This window comes from Pan paniscus, chromosome 11 (genome assembly GCF_029289425.2).
Source record: "Pan paniscus chromosome 11, NHGRI_mPanPan1-v2.0_pri, whole genome shotgun sequence".
Classification (NCBI taxonomy): Eukaryota; Metazoa; Chordata; class Mammalia; order Primates; family Hominidae; genus Pan; species Pan paniscus.
In genome coordinates this window covers 7,698,597-7,725,294 of record NC_073260.2, presented here as the reverse complement: position 1 = coordinate 7,725,294, position 26,698 = coordinate 7,698,597, and the positions used below count along the sequence as shown (strand labels likewise).

At 45.4% G+C, this 26,698-nt stretch overlaps 1 protein-coding gene across 13 annotated transcripts in view; it reads right to left on the bottom strand.

Annotated features, from left to right (window-relative positions):
- The window catches only part of RAPGEF1 (Rap guanine nucleotide exchange factor 1), a 162,482-nt gene that overhangs the window by 52,754 nt on the left and 83,030 nt on the right, over nucleotides 1-26,698 (bottom strand). For 10 of the 13 annotated variants that reach the window (XM_034929332.3, XM_034929334.3, XM_034929342.3 and 7 more), the window contains exons 2-5: nucleotides 20,073-20,212; nucleotides 19,392-19,505; nucleotides 12,506-12,684; nucleotides 7,911-8,067 (exon numbers count right to left, since the gene is read on the bottom strand). In XM_034929332.3, the coding sequence (XP_034785223.1) occupies nucleotides 7,911-8,067; nucleotides 12,506-12,684; nucleotides 19,392-19,505; nucleotides 20,073-20,212 (590 nt within the window). The remainder of the gene's footprint in view (nucleotides 1-7,910; nucleotides 8,068-12,505; nucleotides 12,685-19,391; nucleotides 19,506-20,072; nucleotides 20,213-26,698) is intronic. The other 3 variants (XM_034929339.3, XM_034929343.3, XM_034929338.3) reach the window with 1 other exon arrangement.

Sequence of the window (26,698 nt, the reverse complement as noted above, 5' to 3'; positions counted from 1 at the left end):
AAGAAAAAGGCAATGAGCAAAGCTCCCGTCACCACTGAGTTTCCACCAGAAGGCAGGCAGGTGCTGTCTGTCCTCTGCTCCTGAGTCTCATTTCTGTGCCTACAGATTCCCCACGCACCATAAACGCAAGTATCACTTGCCTTAGGTAATCTGCATGACTTCCCAAATGTCCCCTGCCCTCCAAAAATACCTTCATGGCATGTCAAGAGTTTCAAATGCGTAAAGACACTTCCTCTTGGAAGGGGAAATGGCAAACCCCAGCCTCTCAAAATGATTGTTTATCACACAAATTAAAATACTCAGCAGAACAGGTTCCCAGTCAGTTTGTTGGGGAATAACTCTGTTCCTAGTTCTCTAAAGCCATTAGATCATATGCACGATGATGGCACTGGGTGGTTTCCCAAGGTGAGCTGGCCACAGGTGTGGTGGAGCTGCTAGCTGGTAGGGGTGGGTGAGGGCTGGCTGGGATCCTTGTCAATGGAGAGGGAGTTAAGGGGAGATAACCCAGCAAAGAAATCACTTTAGAACCATTAACTGAGAAAAACAGAAAAGAAAAATAGCCTTTTTCAAATCGTAGCAAAAGAAAAAAAAGGGAAGACATAAGTGCCCATGTGTTTTTTTTTTAAATTAGAATGCATTTTTTCCCAGTTTGATGAGTTTTGACAACTGCATATACCCAAGTAAGCGCCACTAAAAACACAAAGAACATTTCTATCACCGTCTCCAGCCAATCTGCCCCGCCCCAACTGTTTAACTTCTATTATCATAGATTACTTTTGCCTGTCCTAGAACTTGATATAAATGGAACCATATCATACATACACTTTTGTGTCAACCTTCTTTTTAAAAACAGCTTTATGGATATATAACTCATATGCCATTAAATTCACCCATTTAAAGTGTACGATTCAGTGGTTTTTAGTCTGTTCACAGAGTTGTGTGACCATCAACACAATCAATTTTAGGACTTCTCATCACCCCAAAAGGAAGCTCCGCATTCCCCTCGACCCCCAGCCCCTGGCAGCCGCCAATCCATTTCCTGTCCGCACATCTTTGCCTGCTCCGTCCCCCGAGCTGAGCGTCAACAGCTGTGCTTCGTGTGGGCGAGGCGCCTGCCGGCAGTGTTCCCACTCGTGGATGCACCACAGCTTCTCCCTCCACCTTCCTGTTGCTGGACATCTGGCCTGGCCAGGGCCTGCATGTGTGTGATGAGGGGCTTCCAGGCTTTCAGCAGAAAGCTGTTTCCAAGTTACAGAGGAGGTGGCTGCGGATGCCAGTGGGCAACACAGTAACCAGAGACCCTGAACCAGCGGCTGCCAAGCCTCTCCAGACTCAAAAAGCACTACACACAAAAAAGGCAGCGTATGCTGCAAATAAGGCAAAGAGTCAGTTACCATCCTTTCCAGCGCAAGGGTTCTTTCGAAAACAAAAAAACTAGAAGGTGAACACGCCGAAAAAAATATCAAACAAGAAATTTACAGATACCAATGGTCAATAATCATAAGACATTCACCACCTTGGATGGTAATAAAATAGAAACTTCCAGACATGGTAGGTGGGAGCACCACTTCAGACAGCCTCTCCAGAGGGATGACTTATCAGTATATATCAAAAGCCTTAAATATTTGCATTATAAGAATTTTGCACCAGGTGCAGTGGCTCATGCCTATAATCCTAGCACTCTGGAAGGCTGAGGCAGAAGGACAGCTTGAGCCCAGGGGTTCGAGGAGCACTGAACTGTAATCACACTCCAGCCCAGGTGAGAGAGGTGAGAGATTGAGACTCTCTCTTTTTTTTTTTTTGAGACAGAGTCTCGCTCTGTCGCCCAGGCTGGAGTGCAGTGGTGCGATCTCAGCTCACTGCAAGCTCCGCCTCCCGGGTTCATGCCATTCTTCTGCCTCAGCCTCCCGAGTAGCTGGGACTACAGGCGCCTGCCACTGCACCCGGCTAATTTTTTTTTTTTTTTGTATTTTTAGTAGAGACAGGGTTTCACCATGGTCTCGATCTCCTGACCTCGTGATCCGCCCGCCTCGGCCTCCCAAAGTGCTGGGATTACAGGCGTGAGCCACTGCACCCGGCCAAGACTCTGTCTCTTAAAAAAAAGAATCCTGTCCAAGAAAAATGTCATGAATGTGTGCAAAAATTAAACCACAAAATATGGTTATCACAGAATATACATAAGATTACGTATCATTAATGTGGTAATTTTGAATAGTTCAACATCCCACAATTAAATATTTGATAATATGTATCAATTACATAAGTCATGATAGAACCAGACAATGGGCTGACCATTACACGTTGTTATTAAAGACAAAGTCACAACAAGAATATGCACTGTATCGTGGAAAGATGCTGTAATACACTGAGTGGAAAAACAGTTCTAGGTGATATGCTGGTTTATATTGCACGTTTTGTAAACAAAGCCAAATCAAGAATATATGTAATACAAAAAATATGGCTATGAAACACCCTTTTATCTTGTTCTTTTTCTATTTTCTAAATTTTCTGAACATATATTACTTCTGAAATAATAATTAAACAAGCAACCCCGCCCCCCAAAATTAAATGCATATATCAAACTCTTGGGCTCAAGTGATCCTCCTACTTTGGCCTCCCAAAGTGCTGGGATTACAGGTGTGAGCCACCACCCTCAGCCAGGCATATCCACAGATGCAGGTTCAGTGTTACCCTACTCTGTGACAGTTGTTACCCCATTCAGATGTCTATTCTTGAAGAAATGTGGAGAAGCAAAATCTCTAAGAGCCAAGAACTAGCAAGAAAGGAGAACCTTAATACTTGCATGTTAGCACAATTTAGAAGTTAATATTTAAGGGACAGCCATCTAGCTGGTGATTACAAACAGGACAAGATGGAGGAGGAGAGACTACACAATCAGTGAAGAGAGCAGTTAGAAAAGAGGCAGCTCCCTTGCACCCTACCGCCTGGAGGGAGGATGGTGGGAGAAGCAGCTCTTCCTAAAAGCACAACGCCAGGCCCCAAAGAAGAGCATCACGGCCTTAGAGGGAGTTAAAGAGCGCCAGAACACAGTGCCCTGGATGCCCCACTTTCAGATTCACTCTTCTTTACAAGCAGGGCAAAAGGAACAGAGAGAAGTCTGTGTTGTTTGCATCTGTTGATACAGGAAAACATTCCTGGTTCTTCATTGATTCATGAGCAATTATAATTAGATCGTCATCTTTCTGGAGAGGCAGCTGTGAACTCAACTAATGAACAATGGCAAAACAATCCTGGAATGACAGGCACACATGTGCAGACACGTGCCCAAATTCAAAGATGACGTCATGATCCCAATGACGCTCCCTACACTAGCTTGCGTGGCCTGGGCTTGAAAAGACTATAAAAGGGGCGGGCTGCTTTTTAAATTTACCACCTATCTCCCTGCCTAGACAGAAGGTCTTTAATCTTGACTTGCCTTAACTATCACAGAGGAGAAACCTTAAAATGTGCACATATCTGGCTACTGTGCTAACACCCTAATCTCATTGAAAGTTGACCATTTATAATTTGGCATGAGCCCAACACCTCCTACTGAAGGTAGAATTTTTTCAGAGGGATGTCAGACTTTTTAATTGTCCTGAGGCACGAGTTAGAAAAGACTGAAAAAGGCCAGACCTGGTTGCTCATGCCTGTAATCCTAGCACTTTGTGAGGCCGAGGCGAGTGAATCACTTGAGCCCAGGAGTTCAAAACCAGCCTGGGCAACATGGTAAAAATCTGCCTCTACGAAAATTAGTTGGACGTGGTGGCATGCACCTGTGGTCCCAGCTACTCCGGAGGCTGAGGCTGGAGGATTGCTTGAATCCAGAAGGCGGTGGTTGCAGTGAGCAAGATTGTGCCGTTGTTGCACTCCAGCCTGGGCGATAGAGTGAGACTGTCTCAGAACAAAAAGAAGAAGAGACTACTCTAGAGTCTATGTCTACAGCAGGGACTGGAAACTGCCGACTGGTCACTGAAAATCAGTTTTCAAAAGTCAAAAACGGTATTTGGAAAAGTAGCTCTCCAAATATGTAATACTTTATTTCCATGTTCATTTTATTCATATTGAAAATGATCATAGGCCAGGCGCGGTGGTTCATGCCTGTCATCCCAGCACTTTGGGAGGCCTAGGTGGGCGGATCACTGGAGGTCAGGAGTTCAAGACCAGCCTGGCCAACATGGTGAAACCTTGTCTCTACTAAAGATACAAAAATTAGCTGGGCATGGTTGTACGCGCCTGTAATCCCAGCTACTTGGGAGGCTGAGGCAGGAGAATCACTTGAACCCAGGAGGCGGAGGTTGCAGTGAGCCCAGATCATGCCATTGCACTCCAGCCTGGGCAACAAGAGTGAGACTCCGTCTCAAAAAAGATTATGGAAAAGAGCCATAATCACTGTCAAAAATGGTCACTGTGAGCCGTTAGAAATGAACACTTCTCCAGGTAACACTGTTTCCCCACTGCCTCCTGGTCACCTAGTTCTTACCAGGTACTTTATATACTTTATCTTACTGAATTTCCTCAAATCTTCAGGGTAAATATTTTAAAACCTACTTGAAACTCAGGGAAGTAACTTGCCCAAGTTCATACAGCTTGAACAAGTGGCATTTATGTGGAGGTTTAAATGATAAATGCTACCACGCATTCAGGGACAAAACCAAAGTAATCCTGTTTTACAACCCAAGTTCAATCATTTGAAAAAAAAAAAAAAAAGAGGAAAGACTCCCTTGAACAACTGAATGGGTTACGTAAACAACGGTGAGTCAGTCTAAGAACGTCCAACGCCCCTCCTCCAAGTGGGCTGACAACATCCTCATGAGTGCATTTCCCTTCTGCACAGCTCCAGTCCCTCCCAGCTGGGGAAGGCTCTCTCACGCCACCAGGGCATGGGCTTTTAAGGTGTCCCAGGCCTGAAAGGGATGGTGAGAGAGGCTGGAAGCCAGCTAGCTTGGAGGTGGGAGTGCAGAGAATCCTGTCCTCCCATGGGAGGCAGCTCAGGGTGACACGGTGCACAGGAGCCAGGGAGGGGGCAGCAGGTTGGGGGTGGGAATCACAGCCTTGCCACTGACTACTGCTCCACCTGAGCCTGAGTCTCCACACCTGTGAAAGGGGCAAGGGGCAGCCATTTATGCCTATTATGGAGAGTTGTCATGAGTATTAAGTGAGGACAATGTACAAAAAGCACCCCATAAATGTTAGCTGTTATTACTATTAGACAATAACAACAAATGCCAACGTCACAGTGTCTCGATCACTCTCACTGCCTGTAATGACTCCAGCACGAAAAGCTCCCAGCCACAGGCAGCTCCTGTCCATCCTCCAGATGCTGGCCTGTCTCTTCCTTGGGGAAGCGTCTCTGACCACCCTGAGAAAAGAAGGTCATCATACCCTTTCATCACACCCTGTGCCATCTCCCTTGGCAGCGCTATACCACATGGGTGTGCCTTTGTGTTTACGGTCCTGCCCCCCTTAGACTGTAAGTGCCATAGGGCAGGGTCTGTGTCAGCTTTGCTCATATTTCCTATTATCTCTCACTGCCTGGCATATAGAAGGTTCTCACTAAATGCTTCTTGAATAAATGAAACAAAACTGAATTTGTAAAGCTTCTCACCTAGAGAATCTTTGTTCTGGCTAAAATATTTTTAAAGCAATTGTGGAAAAGTTATTTGCTCTGACATTGACAAGTTCATAACCTATAGGTTTCTCTCTCCTTTTTTTTGCCCCAGTCACTTTGAAAAATCAAGGAAATTTTTCTTTCAGACATGCCTTTCTACTAATGAAGTGGTGCTGTAATGACTCCATAGAGGAAATGTACTTGGGACTGCCACAAAGCTTTATGAGTGGAAACTCATTCTCCTCTGTTTTGGCTGCTCTAACTTGTGAACATCTCATCAGAATCAATTCGATAGAAGGAAACCTTAACAATGTTACCTGAAAAATAACAATTTTCAATAATAGCATTTTCAGAAGCCTAGACAGGAACAGCAGGGGTGGGTGAGCCAGAGTGACTCGGGGCTGCTGATAAAGCCCCAGGCCACGTTCCACTCTGCTCTGCTGAACCCAGTGTGCTACTGTGAGGACCAGATATGATAATGTACGTGCCTGTCCTCCAAATCCTGGAAAGGGCCATCAGCTCTGATCACAACAGCCACCCTGGGCTACATCCTTGAGTCTCGCTGCCCTAAGCAGATACTAGTAACTTTTTGGAATGCAGGGAACATGGGGAGGCTGGGCGCAGTGGCTCACACCTGTAATCCCAACATTTTGGGAGGTCGAGGCGGGCAGATCACCTGAGGTCAGGAGTTCGAGACCAGCCTGGCCAACATGGTGAAACCCCATCTCTACTAAAAATATAAAATTAGCTGGGTGTGGTGGCTCACACCTGTAATCCCAGCATCTCGGGAGGCTGAGGCAGGAAAATCACTTGAACCCAGGAGGCAGAGGTTGCGGTGAGCCGAGATCGCACCACTGCACTCCAGCCTGGGTGACAGAGTGACATTCCATCTCAAAGAAAAAAAAAAAGGAGAACATGGGAGAATTCAGAGGAAAATATTGATGTCATCTAGGCAGCCCCTCTTACATGAACTCCATGGCCCCAGCAGACACGTCAGCCTCCCCTTAAATGCTGCTGGGGTTGGAGGGCCACCCAGATGTCCTGGCAAACACACATTTCATTCTGGAGCAATTTGCAATGCTGAGCAATGCTTTCTCAGCCTCTCTCTATAATTTAAGTCCTTTGGGGGTCCTTATTCTACTCTCCAGAGCTGCTGGGGAATGTTAAGCCAAGGAGGCAGCTTTCAGGAATTTGTTAGCCTGGTTGAGTGGGAAGGAATTTTTTTTGACCTGGGGTAAATACCTCAGCTATAATTTTGGATTGAGGGGTCCAGAAAGGAGAGGGACACAGGTTTTTCAAGCCAAGAGATCTGTTTACAAAGCATGCATCTAGCACCACATAATTAATAATAAATAGCAGCTAAGGCCTGACTGCTCCGTATGTGCCAGGTGCTGTTCTAGAAGCATTATGTGTATTGACTAGTGTAATCTTCCCTATAACCCTGAGATGCACAACACTATTATTATACCTATTTCATAAAAGAGTTACTTAAGGTGCAGAGCAGTTGAGTAAACTATTCAAGTTCATAGACTACGAAGTGGTGAACTTGGGATTCAAATCTAGCCAGGTGCTAAGGCTGGCCCCTTTCTACTACATTATATGGCCTCACACAACAGCGGGGTTTCCACTGTCCTGCTGCCTGCAGCCCTGGCCCTGACCCAAAGGCCCTTACCTGGTTCATGTCCAACATTCTGTCTTGCTTCCCATCCTCTAGGACTTATTTTCTCTATTAGGATTTGTCCCCCTGACCCCAATTCCAGACCTTCTATGGCCTTTGCTTCCCATCTTAACTAGGATTCACAATTTCTTATGCTGTTTCTGACTTCTCTGGATAGCAAATACACAGACCACATCATGGATATCAAGTAAATACAGAAAGTTCCATTTCTTACTCATCTCACTCCTGCTTTTCTACCAAGAATCCTAGAAGCTCCCAGAACATGAAAAGGTAGTGCTGATATGACATGCTGGGAGCTTTGCTTAAAGTCATTGTGAAAACGATCTCCATTGCATTTTGTCTAGCTGGAAAGCATGCTCAGCCAGCACGATGCTACAAAGACTCATTAAGATTTAATGCAGTGCTCAGTAAGGGCTGACTGCTCTAGACAGCTTTTCCCTAAGAGCCATTCGCACCAGTCCTGAGAGAAGTAAGTAGTTATGGGATAGAGCACACCAACACCAGAGACGCAGAAAGACATTCTAATGTTTGAAGGTCAGGAGCAAGCTCTTATGTGACAAGCACCAGCAGGCAGGCTGCTCTAAGTCCCTGACTGGGACTGTCTGGAACCTGCACCGGTACCTTCACTCCATCCAGCACAGCCTTGATGACCCCCTTCACAGTCGTCACCATCTCCTTGTCTTCTGAGTTCACGCCTTCCAGCATCACTTGGTCAGACCAGCGAATGAGGTTGGCGAGGCTTTGGTACACTCGGCTATAGCAGGAAGAGAGGGCTGAGCTACAGGGAAGAGAAGAATGGAAAAAAAGAAAATCTAAAGCATGACCATCACTTAGCACAGAGCCAGCTTCTCGGTGACGAGGGTGTGTTTCTCCAACTTTCTTTGTGCAAAATCCATACTGCCTTTTAATAAGCAAACTTCTCCCATGTGACTTTTTCCTTACATCCAACAAAGATTTTGTGGAGCTTTATATTCTAATCTGTGTTTCAAAATTTTTTTCATTTCCCAAATGTAACATTACAAAAATTCCACCACGATAGTTAAGATGCTTTTTCAAACTTCACATCCTTCTACAAGATTCTGATCACATCTCTCAAGGAGTGCCCCATCTTCCCCTCCTTCTAGCTGCTAATCACTAGACCAGGTCCAAGCAGTGTATACTGATTGTTAGCAATTAGAATCAAATCTATTTTAGATGTGCCACAAGGAGCCGACAGGTTTGCGGAATTTTAACAGTCATGAGCTCAAAACAGGTCTGCAGTTTATTAGAATTCCTCCGTCACGGGGCCAGCTTCATCATCTTCTGCACTATAACGATGAGACAGACGTCAGAAGCGCACGAATGAAGACTATTTTGAGAATAGCAAATCAGGGGTGACGGGGCCTGTGATGGTGGTGGGGATGTGAGGATGGGAACGCAGATGAGTGTGTGTGTGTGTGTGTGTGTGTGTGTGTGTGTGTGTGTGTGTGTGTGAGACCACGCTACCAGCTACACTGTGATGCCAGCGCCCACAAACAGAAGCCCTGAGTGCCTCAATGATTGTAGAGTAGCAGCTGAATGGAGAATTTTTACATCTTTCACATATTTTTAAATAACTAAAGATAATTTTCCCTAGGAATTGTGGAAAGGATTATTTTTCCATTTCAAACAATTATCACAGAGGAAGAGCAACAATATAGAAAATTTATGTGCTGCAACCTCCCCTACTCCAAAAAAACACAAAAAAACAAAAAAACACCCCAAAATGATGCAGATTTAGGAGCCAAAGATATAACTTTGAGGAAAATATATAATATTGTAAGATATGATTAAAACAGGTTCTAAAAACAAAGCTATTTAAAACAAAAATGTGAACCAAATAGTGCTTTAATGAGAAGCTCTTCAGAATCAGGCAAGGAGGAAACAATTTTTGCAAGGATCTAAAGTTTCCATTTAGCCAGGCGTTCCACTCTGCATGTTCCAACAGGAGAAAAGGGTCGGCAGGAATGAAAGCAAACTTTTCAAGTCCATTAGAAACAAACAAACAAAATTCCTAAGGAGACCTGAGAAAGCCAGGATTGGGTTATTTTAGAAGATGATATGGATGAAAAGTATCTGTTGTTGGAACTACTCTCTTAGGAAAGAGGATGGAGAGGGAAAAACAAAGACCCTGCAGTCTCTCCTGGGGTTGGACCAGAGCTGATCTGATCCTGCAGGGGAATGTGCTTCTAACGGCTGGGCTGGACCTCGCTCTGCTTCCTGGCAAGGCCAGGTGAGGCATCTTGAAAGAAGCCTGCTGCCTTCCCCTGATGTGCTGTAGGAGGATTCCACCGGAGAAAGCATCTCACTGTCACACTGCTGGTAACAGTGAGGTGAAAGAGGGGAAACACTTTTATTCACTACTTCCTTTCTACCTGCATTGGAGGCTAACGTTTCCCGGAAGGCGCTGGAATTATGTCCAGCCTTCCCGTCATTAGCTTGGAAGCAGAATATTCCTGTGTCAAGGGGCTAAGACATAAGAAAGGAAGGAAAGTTGAGGACTATAAAAAATGCCATCTGAGGCCCAGCTGCTGGCTCAGTTCCACAATGGAGCAAAGCCCTCCGCATGTGACGAGTGTGACTCTTGCTCTCACATGGGCCTCTGAGTGCCTCACTCGGGAATCCTCCATTCAAAGCTCACGCTAAGAGCCAGCTGCTTGTTGGAGGCCAGCCTATCACTGTCCCAGGAACCGAGGTGAGGGCGGCAAAGGGCCTGTTTGCAAGGACCCCCCACCCCCTGCCCCGCAGAAGAAACGAGAAAGGACCTTCCAGCTCGCAAACTGCACTTAGGGAGGAAAGAGATAATGCAAAGCATCTAAAAGGAGCATCTGAGGAGGTATTTCCAATCACTGCGGGAGACCAAGAAAACCACCTCCACTAGCCTGGAAGAATTTCAGAAGGAAAACCCCTTCAATGGGATTAGTCAAAGGACTACCAGAAAACAAACCATATTTCATGGGTTCTTACAGCCACACCCAGGCACTTCCCATTTTCTCCTCTAGGAAATGGTTATAGACATTCAATGTCAATTAAGAGCCACCCCTCAATAGACAAAAAATACCCCCAGCCATTACCATGTGACTTGATCAGTTCTTACCCAGGGTTTGCAAGTGACCTCCAAGCAGAGCCCTGGCTCTGGGAAGCAACACTCCTAGCAGCAATACACTCTGGGTGTGAGGGTCCAGGGGACGCTATCCTGGACTCTCCCAAAGAGGCTTAGCGCCTGAGGGTGCAGGGTGATCAGTCGCCTCTTCCCACTGTTCCCCTCTCGTCCATGCTCTAGGACGTATACCCTCTGCCCACGACTGCCCGAGTCGCCGCCCTCCCCAGTGGCCTCAGTTCCTTTGCTCTTGTTCTCCTGACCCCACTGCCAATCCAACTGCTGCTTTCCCTCAGGTCGGGCTCCAGGAACTACTCAGTCAAGAGGCTTCATCAGATCAACTCCAACACCCCTGTAACTCTCCCTTCTTCAAACTCCAACACAGCTTCCTCCCTGTACCATAAAATAAGTGCTTTATCGTAGAACAGAGGGAGCTGATTTGTTTCAACTAGGCTTTAACTATTCCAAGGCAGAGACTACCACATGAGACTAGGTCCACAAAAACATGTTCTAAAAGGGAATCCATACATCTCGCTGTGGCATGACGTCAGCACATTCGCTCCCAGGAGCCCAGCACCGAACCCTTCTAAGAGCCGGAGCTGGACTGACTCTGGGAAAGACAATGAAGACAAGCATGCCCTGCCTCCTTCCCGTCACCAACCAGCGCCAGTGAGCTTCTGGCCAAAAGACCACAGTCTCCATGCGTCAGCTGAAACTCCAGGGAGGAAGCCCCAGGGCAGAGAGTTTCTTGTAAATAAAGACACTATTTGCTTTATCCCCCAGAAGAAGAAAACTATGAACTTCATTGCCAAGTTCTGAAAGCAGTTCATAAAAGCTTAGCCTCATGGGGCTAAATGAACACTAAGTCATCTTGCGGAATTGCGACAGAGAAGCATTTATCCTGAACAGGTACCATGGAAGAAAAACAAAACATGCGCCAGCCTCTTAAGAAAAAGCTACTGCTAGGCTTTCATTTCAGATTACATTTGGTAGTGCTCTTCTTTTTACATTTAACAATAAATACAGGACAAGCTGCTAGCTAACCTTTAAGAGGAAAATGTACTCCAGCAATAAAAGTATTACCCAACAAAAGCTTCCTGGGGCAAAGGCTGACTCCATGTCCCCTGCAGGGAGTGCTTGTAATTTTATGTTGCCTCAGCATCTGTTTTAAAATATGTTTAGCTTTCTCATACCAGAAGTAGGGCTCACGAACCCTTGACAAGGTTCCTAATACTACATCCTACCCGACTGGCTCTAGCTGGTGGCCAGAGACAGAAACTTACAGGCATCTTTGCCCGCCAGCAGGCTAGCTCCTGGCTTACCTACTGATCCTTTAAACAGACCATTTGCCTGAGAACTTAAAGCAATCACCTCTTAGTCACAGGCTGCGCCTCCTGAACACGTGCCTGCTTGCTTTAAACCCACCAATTAAAGCTCCCTGCAGGATGCCTGTTTGGATAAGGCCCGCCCTGGACCCAATAACCCCAAAAGCGGCGCTGGTCCATAGGGTCCCTTCTCTCTCTCCCAGCTTGTGCTTCTTCGCCTCCCTGTGCAGCCTCCAGGCTGCTGTGTAACCCCCAAGGTCTAAGGTACTAAAAAACTCTTAGCTTGTGAGCCTGCAATCCAGCCCCTGGCAGTGAAGCCTGTGAAGAGACTCATGCAGATGGAGGCCCTGCTGGTGCTCTTCAGTCTGGGCCTCTGGTGATGAGTGGAAACAGTAGCTTCCACCTGACAGATAATGAAACTCAAAAAGTTTCATTCAAAACAGGCTCCTCCCACCCGCAGTGAATCCAGGCTCCATGTCTGGGAGGTGTCCTGGCTTGACGCAGTTAAGTTCTGCAATGACCACAAACTTACACTGTGGCCACATCCCTAGGGATGGCAGAGATGTGTCCCGGGCTTCAGGAGTAATAGTGACCTCAACTCTGAGATGGCATCACGGGATAGTTGTGGGGGGAGTGGTCAGGGGAAGGATGAGGGGTGATGGAGTCCTTTTCCTGACTGTTCCTAGGAAGCTTGAGTTTCCAGTGCCACCAAACCAAGATGCCTCTAAGGCTTCCATTGTTCTGACACAGCCAAAGACTTCAGAGCCACTCACCTGTGCTGAATTCGAGGATCGTTCTGCACCAGGGGTAAGATGGCCTCCAGCACCTTGCTGGCTGACCCTGGAAGCATCTCCAGTACCTTCTTATCAATTGCCATTTTGTCCACAATGGTCTTAAAGTAGCGCAGGGCACTGACAACTTCCTTCTCTTTCTCCTCCAGCCAGCTCAGGTTCTGAAAGGAGACGTTAGGCATAAGGAGGAGGAGAGAGATTAAAGGGAGCTATTTTGAAAAAATAAAGGAACATTTTCTTTAAACCAGCTTGAGATCGATAGGAATGGAAAGGCTCTTGCTACAGAAACCAAGCCAGATCATTTTTCTAAGGATTGTAATCAGGAGACAGAGGGTAGAGCTGAAGGAAGAAGGGGGCTTGGACCAAGAAAGCTCATTCAGAAATTTCTGAATTCCCTTTCCAGACCCTGAGGTCTTGAAAACCACTTATCCTCCTGTCTGTCCTCATCAGCCACACTGACAGACCATCACTAACCCTGTTAACTAGAGTGAGGACTAATTTGCTGATGACTTGGAGAAGCAACAGTCAAGGCCCATGGTACATCTGTATCCTGTAAATCACATCAAGAAGCTCCAGGCTTTTGTTTCAAAGATCTGAGGGACTGTGTAAGACTGGTCCGGGGCATGAGGGGCTGAATCCCATTCCCTCAGGACTCCTCACTAGGTTCCCAGATTGTTCACCCCACTGAAGCCCCCACTCAAGGAAATGATATGCTATTCCTCAAGGGCCTGGAAGCTCCCAGGGCTAGAAGGGGCAGGAAATCTGGGGAGAAAAGGCAGAGAAGCCAGAGCAAACGACCGTGATTCTCAAGATTCAATCACGACTCATGCAGTGGGCGCTAGCAGCATTCATGGTCCCTCTGCTCCTGAGAGAAGCCCACCTGAGAGAAAGGGAAAATACAGAGCCCTGCGCTTTCCAGTGCTTAAGCCACAACCCCAAGCTTTTCTCCCTGACCGTGGGAGGCCTTGGATCCAGTTGGTGGGTCTACACACCCCTTTTGTTCTTCTCTCCAACTTCCCCTCTACTTGCCCTGATGTCAATGATCCAGGTCTCAGCTGGCTGGCAGGAAAAGGAGGCTAAGAGTAATCTACAGAAGTGGAGTCTCTGAACCTGTTCTGGTTTGGGAGGCTGTCCTTTAAAAAAAAAAAAAAAAAGAGTAGTCTACAGAATGGATAAATCCCAAAATGGACAGTGTACTCAAGTAGTCGATTACATGTCTAGTGCAAATTAAGAGGGGTGTGTATGAGGCAAACAGCCACCTGCAGGATCTCAGAGGTCTAGAGGATATAAATAAAAACTGAGGGCAAGAAGATAATTTCTAGAAAAAGGTGATTTAAACAATATACATAGACAAACAAATGGTAGAAATTAATAAAAAGTGCTTATGATTCTGAATACTAGCTCTTTTCTTCTAAAATAGTGCCGATTGGCCAGGTGAGGTGGCTCACACCTATAATCCCAGCACTTTGGGAGGCCAAGGTGGGCAGATCACTTCAGCCCAGGAGTCAGGACCAGCCTAGGCAACATAGTGACACACCGTCTCAATTAAAAAAATAAAGTTTAAAAAAAGGTGCAGAATATCATTTTAAATATAAAAATGTTCAATAGTAGAGGCTTTTATTTCATAGGAATGTCAAAAGAAAAATATATAAATGGCTACTTTAGTCAGACAATGCACAAAAGACCCAGTCATTTCTTTCATTGAGTCTTTCCCAGAAGGTGTCCTGCAGACTAGAAGACACAATTCTCCCATGGTGGGGGAAGTGCCCTTCCTCATCCCCATCCCTGGGTCCTGCACCCTGGCTTTATTTTTCTCTTTTCACTACCTGACAGATTTGTTTACGGTCTGTTTCCAAGAGGCTGGGCGCTTACTTTTCCACCTCGTGGACAAGAGCTCTCTGCTTCATGTCATCTGCCCAGGGCAGGGAGGAACCTGAGTGTGAAGGAGTCGCAGTGCCGACAGACCTCAGATGTGCCTAAAGCCATGGTCAACAGGCAAGAAGAGGACTATGACAGTAACACTGCCACCTTAGCACATCAGAAAGTGTTAGAGACCAGCAATGATGAAACTTGCTGAAGAACAGGAAACATTTTAAGAAAATGTGTCATCAGGTCACACAGGGAGAAAGTGGCTAATCTGAAGATGGGAGGCACTCGAAAGTGGCAAGGCACTTCAGAGCAGAGAGTTTTTCTGTCATTGCAGAGAGATCAAATCAGCTGTTTAAGAGTCAGGCTGTCCTGGGCTCCTCCTAAAGGAGCCAACAATGTAGCACAGCCAGGCTGCCTCCGTGAACTCAGATTCTACTCCCAGAATTAATGGCCTCTGGGTGTTGTGCATTCTCCAGCCTTTCAGCTGTCAAGCTGGGGATCCTTGTGAATGCAGCCAGCAGTGAGAGTTCACAGCCACACACCCACATCCAGCACTGGCTCAGACTGGGGACTCCATGCCTTGGCTTTGCTGAAGCTGCCTCGTTGCATAACCCGAGGGCAGGTGCATTCACCTGCGCACCCCTCCTGCTGTGGGGGATGGATTGCCATCATTGGTCCACATAAGCCTGGAAACTAAATGAGGCTGTCCGTGTCTGGGGATGGCTTAGAGACAAAGCCAACTGCTGGGCTTTGGGCTTGTCACCCACAAAATGGGGAGAATAACATCTGCCCTGTGTAACTAAAGAGGTGACTGTGGGGGACTGAATGAGAACGCATATGAAGTGGTTCACAACATTTAACAGGCACTATACCAACACCAGAGACCATATACCTGCCAGTAATAAAGCAGAGAAAGAGGGCCTAGGATGGGAACATCTGAAAGGGAAGAAAGAGGCCAGATCGTAGCTGCCACTCATCGGGGACATGGAGGCACCCACTGTGCTATGGATTTTATATAGGCTATTTTGTTTAAAGGTTACAACCACCCTGTGAAGTGGATACTATTATTTCACAGGTGGGGAAACTGAGGCTTAGTGGGACGTGGGGGAGGTTAAGCAACTTGCCTAAGGCCACACAGCTGTAGTGACAGATATGGAATTTGAACTTGGTCTGTCTGAGTTCAGAGCCTGGAGAGATAGAGAGGAGAATAAAGACCAGATCAGAAATGTGCTGAAGTTAAAAAGTTTACTTGAGATCCCCTGGTCTAAAGATCTCATTTAACAAACGAGTAAACTAAGACCCCGATGGCAGAGATGGACATAAAACCCCCATCGCCTTTCCTGCCCCGTGGGCCATATTCATTTCTGACGCCCAGGCTGTGGCTCCACAGCCATGTGCTGCCACAGGAGATGGCGGGGAAGAAGGTGAGGAAAACTGGCCCTCCTCTCCAGACAGTTCTCTCCCCACAGCCGTGCCGCAGCCGGGACACCCGACTTGCTCTGTCACTCCTTGTCCCATCTGCAGCCTGGGTGCCTCCCCTCTCCACAGCAACATAAGCCTCATTTCCACACTATAGGACAGTGTACCCTGAAAATGTGGGTAAAGCCAGGGAGTGAGGGGGAGGGCAAGTCACAATCAGTATAATAAAAAACTAGAATTGCAGGATTTAAAAAAAAATGGCAATGCAACATTATTCCTCTCTATTAGTCCAGAACAGTGAGGCCTAGCAAGAAGACATGTCGAACACAGACATTGGTTACAATGAGAGCACCAAATCACCACCTGCCACCAGGCTGTCCGGCAGCAGCATCTCCCTGGAAAAGCTGAAGGGGAAAGGCTTTCAGGAATCCACCCAAGAGCGCTCGGATCCAATCTCTGTCCAAATGCCCTCAGAGATGGGGCATTAACACCTCCCAGGACCCCCTGCTCACTGCTCATTGTAATTATACCTTTGGACACCCAGTATATGGCTAAATTTCCTCTACAACTTCAACACTCTGCAGCTCACTGCTAGACTTGTTAAAAGGTTGCAAAAAAGTTTAGAAATTCATCACAATGTACTTTGAATTTTTAAATTCACTAAGAAGATGCAAGAGACTTCTAATGTGGAATCAGTCTGGGAAGACAACAGAATATAGTGAGAAAAACAGATTTTGATCAAGAAAATGTGCACCAGGGCCAACACTGTCTGCACAGTGGGAATAATAAAAGCTTCCCCACACAGTTATGGTGAGGAGTAAATAAGACAGCATGTCTGAAACCACCCAGGACAGGGCTGGGGCGAGGAGGAGCCCTCGGGAAGTGGCAGCGAATCTGAATCTGTACTTTCATCTCCCTGCACTTTCATTTCCCTCGTATCTGAGCAGGGAAAGCCATGCATATGACCTGAAGTGAAATAAGAATGTACATAATCACTCCCTAAGTGGTAAGAGAGCTAATGAATAATCACCGAGGGCAGCAGATGACAGACCCACTGCAAGGTTTCTTGGACATAATCCTCTAAGTCCACGTACTCTGGAAGTTTCTCAATGCTTCTGGTTCTGTCCATGGGCCTCCATGAAGCAAGAGGTTCGCATTTACTTGTCCCACGCAGGTGGCTTGGGACAGAACACGGTCATCCAACCCTTCCTAATGAGCACTGATGAAAAAGGGGTAACATTCCTTCTTGGGTGAAGATCACACCTACAGCTCCCTGCTACAGAACAGGTTTCTCAGCCTTGGCACTACTGACATTTTGGGGCAGAGAATTCTTTGTTGTGTGGGGGGCTGTCCTGTGTATTGTAGGATGTTTAGCAGCTTCCCAACCCCTACCCACTAGAAGCCAATAACATCTGCTTTGCCTTCCTATGGCAACAACCAAAAATGTCTCCAGACATTGCCAAATGGCCCCTGGGGTTTACAGGCACCCCACTAAATGAGCGGTACTTTAGCACTGAATTTTTCTCTGTGACCTCTCTTGGAAAAATGAATAAAGGGGAAAATCCCGGCTGGGTGCGGTGGCTCATGCCTGTAATCCCAGCACTTTGAGAGGATGAGGCGGGCAGATCACTTGAGGTCAGGAGTTTGAGACCAGCCTGGCCAACATGGCAAAACCCCGTCTCTACTAAAAAATACAAAAATTAGCCAGGCGTGGTAGAGGACGCCTGTAGTCCCAGCTACTCGGGTGGCTGAGGCGGGAGAATTGCTTGAGCCTGGCAGGTGGAGATTGCAGTGAGCTGAGATTGCTCCACTGCACTCCAGCCTGGGCAACAGAGTGAGACTCTTATCTCAAAACAAACAAACAAACAAAAAAACAACAAAAACAACAAAAAGGGGGGAAATCCCAGGAATTGAGTGGCCAAACAGTTTCATATCAGAATTCACTAGCAGGATAATGTTGTTAGTAAGTGAATCATTTTACTCTGACTGCCTGGACTAGTGTTGGATGACAATTACACTCTACTTGTAGTTAGTACTACATTCGCCTACAAGAGGTTACTAAACAGATTGTAATAAAAAATAACTGGCACAGACCAAATCTACTGTATTACTCTTCTTCTTCAATCTGGAATTTAGATCAATCTGGCAAACACTGACTGTTTCCCTCTTGCTTGTCAGTCACCTTTTGTTAAAAGAGGGGGCAAGAAAAACCACTTTTCATCAAAAGACTTTTAGATTTAAAACCTTTATTTTCCTCCACTTTTAACTAAAATTTTAAGATATTCTGCTGGTCAACATAAAACCCAAAAATAGATGAACTGCAAAATTCAAGAATTATGTATTTAAATAAGAGGCTAGTGTTTACCAGCGGCATTAAATGGATGGCTGTGACAGTAGTTCTGCTACATAGAAATTATACTTTGGATAATCACTAAAGGATTAAGAATATCTGTCTACAAGGTTTATTTTATTTTACATTGCTAAGTTTAGTTTTATTTATTTATTTTTTGGAGACAGAGTCTCACTCTGTTACCTAGGCTGGAGTGCAGTGGCACGATCTCGGCTCACTGCAACCTCTGCCGCCCGGGTTCAAGTGATTCTCCTGCCTCAGCCTCCCAAGCATCTGGGATTACAGGTGCCTGCCACTATGCCTGACTAAATTTTTTTTTTTTTTTTTTGTATTTTTAGTAGAGACGGAGTTTTGTCATGTTGGCCAGGCTGGTCTTGAACTCGTGACCTCAGGTGATCCGCCTGCCTCAGCCTCCCAAAGTGCTGGGATTATAGGCGTGAACCACTGTGCCCAGCCTAGTTTCATTTTTATGTAATGAGTCAGGATTAATATTTAAATTCACGAGATATTAAAAATCCTGTCTTTCATAAAGAGGAAACGTAGCATCTCGACAATTCAGACTCTGACGTCAGACAGCCTGCATTCAAATCTTGACTTTGCCACCTTTTTGCTGTGCAACTTTGGCTAAATGCTTAATATTTCTATAGATCCAGTTTCCTTTTTGGCAAAATAAGTTTTCACACATCAGGGTTGCTATGAAGATAAGTAAGAGGACACGTGTAAAGCACTCAGCACTGGGCCAAGAAAAGGCTCCATAAATGTTAGGGACACAGGTGTCTGTGGCTCTGAGAGCACTTGGTTATGCGGCGGTCTCACTGCACTCCACCAGCCTTGTGAGATGGGTAAGAAAGCACTCGGAGGCTTCAGAAGCCTTTTCCCTTCTAAACTATTCAGATCATCTTAGCAATTCAAGGAACAGCTGGTCTTGAGAGATGAGACTCGCCCACATCCCCCGGAACCCGTTGGACCCAAGCAGCACACCCAAACCAACCCCAGAAAGAATCCCTGAGCTTTTGCCACAAAGCTCTCTCCAAAGATCATGGGACCTTGAATAAACTCTCACTTTTATCCAAGGTCCCTTGGACTCTTTCCTGAACAATTCAGCCCACGGTCACCACCCAGTTGAACATAATAATAGTGCAATAGAGTTTTTTCCATCCCCAAAACCATGGACCAGGATTCTGCAGTAGAAGGCAAGGCAAACCCAATTGTTCTTAATGTTACACTGACCTTCTGCCTTTGAGACCTGGAAGCCACAGCACTGGTGGACATAAATTCTACTGCCTGCTGCTCCAGATCCAAGGGGAGAGGGTAGCCCTCTGGTAGAAATCTGTCTGTTGCCTCCTGGAAGAGAGGAAACCTGGATTCCTACAGAGTTTGAAATGGCTGTTTGAGGCTGAAGGGAGGGGTTGATGAAAGTCAATAGCTGTTTCAACATATCTGGCTTGACTGGCCCTGCTGAGGCCACTAACTCTTGAGGACATCTTTGGCTGCGTCTCAAGGGGTTTGCATGTTTCAGAGCACAGGCCCTAAAGCCAAATGATGGATGTTCTGGACATCACAGAGTTCCCTGTGTTTGAGTGTGCGCCAAGGCAACGTAGGGAACTGCAGGGCAGGGAGGCAGCAGCCTGGGGTGTGGACATGATGTGCTGAGCTGTTTTAAATGCCCAGAGGATGACACAGCTGGAAAAGGAGAACTGTCTTAGCCAACTGAGCTTGGCTAACATGGCAAACACTCACCATCCTAATGGTTCTTATTTTACAAGGACACCAAAGGTCCCGCCCATGGAATGCTACGAAGTAGGTATGATGCACTGAAAGCTCAATCCCCAGGGAGGGAACATACAAATCGCACAAACTCATACTGCTGGAAGCAGGTGAGGCCAGGAGAAACATCCAGAGTCAGCTTACTTTGTTCACAGGCTTCTCTGGAATCTTTACGGACACCTCAGCTGGTTTTCCCTTCTTTGATGGCGTTCTCTTGATTTTGGGTGAGTGGAATTTGTCCATCAGCTTCATGGTGAAGGAAGAGAGATGAGAACGCTGAGAGTCTGAAAACAAAGAGGGTACTGACTGTTAGAGGGGAGTGGGAAGAAGCAATGGTTCATTGACCTTTTGTGGAAATGAGCAATGTCCCCAAACCCATCTTTTTTCTTGGCTGTTGAGAGTTTCAAGGGAAAGGATGTATGGATCCATTACAAAACATTTCTGCTTACATGCTTCAATTTTTGCAATTTTCATCAAGGAACTGTGGAAATCAAAGGCAGTCCAAATAAATATGGAAAAAGAACTTGCAAATATTCCCAAGTGTCCTTACAGAGTTTGTGTGATGATCTAACTAACATCCAAGGGAACTGGCTGAGAAGAAAGAACACCCAGTCAAATCACAGATGTGTAGGATGTGAGAACTGGAAAGGAAGGCCCTTTCGAATCAACCTCTTCATTCTTTAGGAAACTGCAACAAGTGACATGTGCAAGGCTCTGGAGTTGGCAGCGGTGACTGAATCAGAAGTAAGGTGTTCAAAATCCTCTGGGCCCTGGTGAAAGACTGAAAGACTTGCCCCAAAGATCAGGAATTAAGACTAGGACATCTGTTCTCACCACTCCTATCTGACATTGAACTGGATCAGACCTAAATGTAAGAGTTACAACTGTAAACCTCTCAGAAAAAAACAGGAGTTTTTGTGACCTTGAATTTGACCATGTTTTCTTAGATACAAAACCAAAAGCACAAGTAACAAAATAAAAAAATAGAAAATTGGACTTCATCAAAACTAACAACTTTTGCACTACAAATACTACTACTAAGAAAGTGAACAAACCCACAGGATGAAAGAAAATACAGTCATGTGTTGCTCAAGGACAGGAATAAGTTCTGAGTAATGCATCATTAGGCAACTTCGTTGTGCAAATGTCATAGAGTATACTCAAATGAACCTAGATGGGATAGCCTACTACACACCTAGGCTATATGGAATAGCTCATTGCTCTGAGGCTACACACCTGTACAGTACGGTACTGTACTGAGTACTGCAGGCAACTGTAATACAATGGTATTTGTGTATCCAACCATATCTAAATGTAGAAAAGTACGGTAAATGGTATAAAAGATTAAAAATTCCACCTGCGAAAGGCACTATCACGAATGGAGGCTGCAGGCCTAGAAGTTGCTCTGAGTAAATCAGGGAGTAAATGTGAAGGTCTAGGACACTCCTGTACACCAGGGTAAACTTTATAACCATGGCACATTTAACCTTCACTAAATTTATTTTTAAAATATTCTTTCTTCAGTAAGTTAACCTTAGCTTACTGTAACTTTTCTACTTTATAAACTTTTAATTTAAAAAAAAACATTTTTATTCTTTTGTTTTTTTGAGACAGGGTCTCACTCTTGCTAAGACTAGAGTGCAGTGGTGTGATCACAGCTCACCACAGCCTGGAATTCCTGGGCTCAGACATCTTCCTGCCTCAGCCTCTCAAGTGGCTAGGACTATAGGCAAGTGCTACAATGTCTGGCTCAGTTTTTAACTTTTTGTAGCGATGAGGTCTCACTATGTTGCCCAGGTGGGCAAAAATATTTTCTTTCTTTATATCCTTATTCTTTAAGCTTTTTTCTATTTAAAAAATTATTATTATTTTTTTCACTTTTAAAACTTTTCATTAAAGACAAAGACAGACACACATTAATCAGCCTAGGTCTACGGGGGCAGGATCATCAGTATCACCATCTTCCACCTCCCCATCTTGTCCCACTGGAAGGTCTTCAGAGTAATAAAATGCAAGAAGCTGTCATCTCCTATGATAACAATGCCTTCTTTTATAACACCTCCTGAAGGATCTGCCTGAGGCTGTTTTACAGTTAACTTTTTCGTTTTTAGTAAGCAGAAGCATACTCTCAAATAATGATAAAAAGTAGAGTAAATCCATAAACCAGTAACATAGTCATTTATTATCAAGTACTACATACTGTACATAACCATATGTGCTATATATTTACACCAGCATCACCACAAACAGGTGAGTAATGCATTGCGCTGGATGTAATGATGGCTACATCAGGCGAGGCGACAGGAATTTTTCAGCTTTATGATTATCTTATGGGACCATAAGATTATAATGTGGTCTGCCCTACATATGTTATAATGTGGTCTGTCACTAACTGAAATGTCGTTATGCAGAGCATGACTCTATTTGAAAATCATATGCAGCCATCCCTTAGCATCCTCAGGGGCTTGGTTCCAGGATCCTCTTCGGGGATCAAAATCCACGATGCTCAAGTCCCTTATATAAAACAGTGGAATATTTGTGTATGACACACATCCTCCACATGCTTCAAATCATCTATAGGTTACTTACAATACCAAATACAATGTAAATGTTATGTAAATAGTTATACTTTATTTTAAAATTTGCATTATTACACTGTTATTTTTATTGTTTTTCCCTGTATATTTCTGACCATGACTGAATCAGAGGCTGCAGAACCCACGGATATGGAGGGTCAGCTATACCTGATAAGGGACTTGTATACAGAAAACATTACAAAATTCTTACAGCTCTAGAATAAAAGGCATGTAACCCAATGTAAAATGGGCAAAGAGTTTGAGCAGACATTCTCCAAAGAAGATACACAAATTGGCAATAAGCACATGGAAAGACGGTCAACATAATTAGCCATTAAGGAAATGTAACACTTCACGCACACTAGGTCTAATAAAAAAGACAGTACCAAGTGTTGGTGAGGACTGGAGAAACTGAACGCCCTACACATTGCTGGTAGGAATGTAACATGGTTTCTCTGCTTTGGAAAATGTCGGGCAGTTTCTCACAAGATCACAGAGTTGACATGTGACCCAGAAATTCCACTCCTGGGCAGATTTGCGAGAGAAATGAAAGCCTAAATCCATGTGACTTGTACAGGTAAGTCAAAGGAAAGTTCACAGCAACATTATTCATAATAGCCAAAGGTGGGAAAAACTCAAATGTCCATGTTTGTGAATGACTAAATAAAATGTATTATATCCATACAATGGAATATTATTTGGCAATAAAAATAAATTAAGTACGGATCAGCTACAACACAGTTGAACCTTGAAAACATTATTTAAGCTAAAGCAGCCAGCCACAGAAGACCATATATTGTATGATTCCATTCATTTGAAATGTCCAGAATAGGCAAATCCATAGAGACAGAAAGTAGATTGGTGGTTGCCTAAGACTGGACGGGGCAGAGATGGAGAGGGGCTGCTATAATCAGTATGGAGTTTTTTCTCCTGGTGTACAAAAGTATTCTAAAATTAGAATATGGTGATGGTTGTACAGCCCAGTGAATTACTAGAAAAAAAAAAGAACTGTACCCTTTTTGAATGAATTGTATGATATGTGAATTATATATCAATAAAGCTATTTTTTTAAAAAAGCCCACTGGCAGTCTTCCTTCATCTCAGCATTATTACAACCAGTTCCAGTGTCTGAAAACATCTTATTAATCGATTTATTTAAACCTGTCTCCTCACAAGAATGCAGTGGTTCATGCCTGTAATTCCAGCACTTTGGGAGGCTGGGGCGGGAGGATCACTTGAGACCAGGAGTTGGAGCCTAGGCAACAGAGTGAGACTTTGTCTCTACCTACAAAATATTAGCTGGGCATGGTGGTGCAGACCTGTAGTCCCAGCTACTCAGGAGGCTGAGGTGGGAGGACTGCTTGAGCCCAGGAGTTAGAGGCTACAGTGAGCACTGCGCTCCAGCCTGGGCAACAGAGCGAGACCCTGTCTCAAAAAAATAAAGGCTTGGGGGACAAGTTCCCTGAGGACTGTACCTGTCTTGTTCATGCCTGTTTTCCCAGTGCTGACATGGCAGTTGGCCCATAGAAGATAATCAGTAAACATATATTCAACAAATGAAGAAACCAACCAACAACAAAAATATCCCAGGAAGAAGACTGCTTCTTTTAGTAACAGCAGAAATACTTGAAATTGGCTGAAAATTAAGCAACAAAACACTGTCCTACGCAATGGAAAAATAAATACCTGTAGTTTTAAAAATAAAAAGCACTCCCTCTGTCAAGTTTTTCCAGCAATTTAGTACAACAAAACAAACCAGAAAACCAAACAAAACAACCCTCCAAATAAATAGCACGGCACCTTGCACTACATGGCTCTCACTCTGTCTACTATTGCTGCACGTGACTTAACAAGGCCAAAGTTCAGTTCCCTTGCTAAAGACCTTCCAGGTGGCCAGGCAGGATCAGATAAACTACCTGCCCTTTGCAAATTACCTAGGCACCCACTGCGCTCTGGACCAAAGAGAAAAGCCAGGGCCTGACCCGCATTCACATGTGGTCAAACCAAACAGCTTCACAGCTGTGTGATGGCCAGAGCTGCAGAAAGCCCTTCTTAGTCCCCAGATGGAGATACAAGTCAACAGGAAGCTGCTGCACCTGGCTAGCTCACCTGGAACAGCTCAACAGGGTCAGGAGGCTCTCAACACCAGCCCTCATATGTCAGCAGTCATCCCTCGCATTCAAATGAACTGGGATGGTGTGACTTCTCCCGCTCCCCTCTGTCCTGCCTCTTCTCTCTCTTCACCCAAGCAGGGTGGATCCCATTTACAGTTTATACTTCCTTCTTTATACTTCAACATGGATGTGAACAGTCTAATCCTTCATGTGATGCTTAAGAGGGTGTGCACTGTTAGCCAGGCCTGGTGGTACATGCCTACAGTCCCAGCTACTCGGGAGGCTGAGGCAGAATGGCGTGAATCCGGGAGGCGGAGCTTGCAGTGCAAGATTGTGCCACTGCACTCCAGCCTGGGCGCCTGCCACCACGCCTGGCTAATTTTTTTGTATTTTTAGTAGAGACGGGGTGTCACTGTGTTAGCCAGGATGGTCTCGATCTCCTGACCTCGTGATCCACCTGCCTTGGCCTCCCAAAGTGCTGGGATTACAGGTGTGAGCCACCGCGCCCGGCCAAAAAATTTTCTAAAAGGGGGGTGTGCACTGGAGTCAGAATGCTTGCATTCAAATACTTAGATATCATCTCTCTAAATCTTTCCCTTATTTTGTCTGGAAAATGAGTGAGATAACATTATATTTCTTGAGATGGCTGATGTGATGTAGATTAAATGAGATATTTACTGTGGATAATACAATAAGGTATTTCACAAAATGCCTGGCACACGGCACCCGCTCAACACAAGGAGCTTGGATGCATAGCAAGGTCGATCGATTCTGAATTCTTATTTCCCAGCTGCTTCCAGATCTTCATCCAGTTATTCTGCAACACTGAACATTTAACTCACTATTCTAAGTAAATGAGACCTTATAATTGCCCACTCTTCTCTTCCTTTGGCACTGAACCAGAAGTCTCAATCTGGCTTTTAGCCTATTAGTCTATTTCCCTCTTTGGTTTAACCTGCCTCCCTGCATACGGATCCTATTGCTGTCCCTACTCCATGTCTTCTGATGGCAGCCCCACAGTGTCCCTAAAAGACACAGCCTCTTCCCTCACCAGGCAGGTTCCCAAGTCAGATGGGCTGTCAGAGCAGTTTCCTAATCCATGTGACTTGTACCCTGTTGAGTAGGACTGAAGCAGGGAAAGCAGACACAAATGGGGAAGTCTGGGCAGGATGCGTGGGTTCTCCGGTGCTCAAAGATCTTCAGGCTGGGTGAGCCAACTTCCGCTTTCTCCACTGTCTACTGCCCTGAGTTGCTGTTCAGGCAGGCATGGGGCTAAGGAGCTGGCAAGATTCACAACTGCGCCGTCATGACCACAGCGGAACTGGGGTAGACAAGTGAGGTGTAGAGGTCGATCACCAAAAAACCCTCTCAGGTTCATGCAAGGGCAGGGACCAACTAAGAGCACTTCTGCCTATGAGCTGTTGATGGAACTCAAGAGGTTTATTATTGCACTCACAATTCTTGTCTGCCTTGGGCAAGGCTGGGAAAACATGTCAGCACCTAAAGACAGTGCAATGCCTACCAATAAATCTCCCTCCTCAGGGTATCCGCCTCAGAACAGCCAGCTCTAGCACAAGAAGCCATAAATCAGGCAGAGAGAAGAGATTCTTTCAAATGACAACCAACCTTCTCAACGCTGGAAATCGAGGACAGCACTAACTAGGACAGTATGTTTGTCACATCCTTCTTGAAACCTTGGGTTAGCAGCACAGGCTTCAGGTGATTCTCAAGGTCATTCACACTATGCCTTTGAGTGCTGAGGAGGTACCATAATGCTTTGCGATAGCAGGGTGGGGAGGAAACGACAGGTGCCCTCACATGAACACTGCTGTTAGGGCAATCTCGCCAATGGCTCCAGACAGGCAGGCAGGCAGGCAGGCAGACAGACAGACAGATGCACTCTCCCTGCCCCTTTCTCATGCACGTCAATCATCTGGGATGGAGGGCGACGTGAAGGGAGTGTTCCCACATGACTGCTGCGTCGCAGGCAGTGCCACCAACTGCTCTCTTGCTATTCCCCTGCTTTTCACACTTAGGAAGTTACACTGTAGAATTTGTATATGTGTCTTTTTAGTAATTT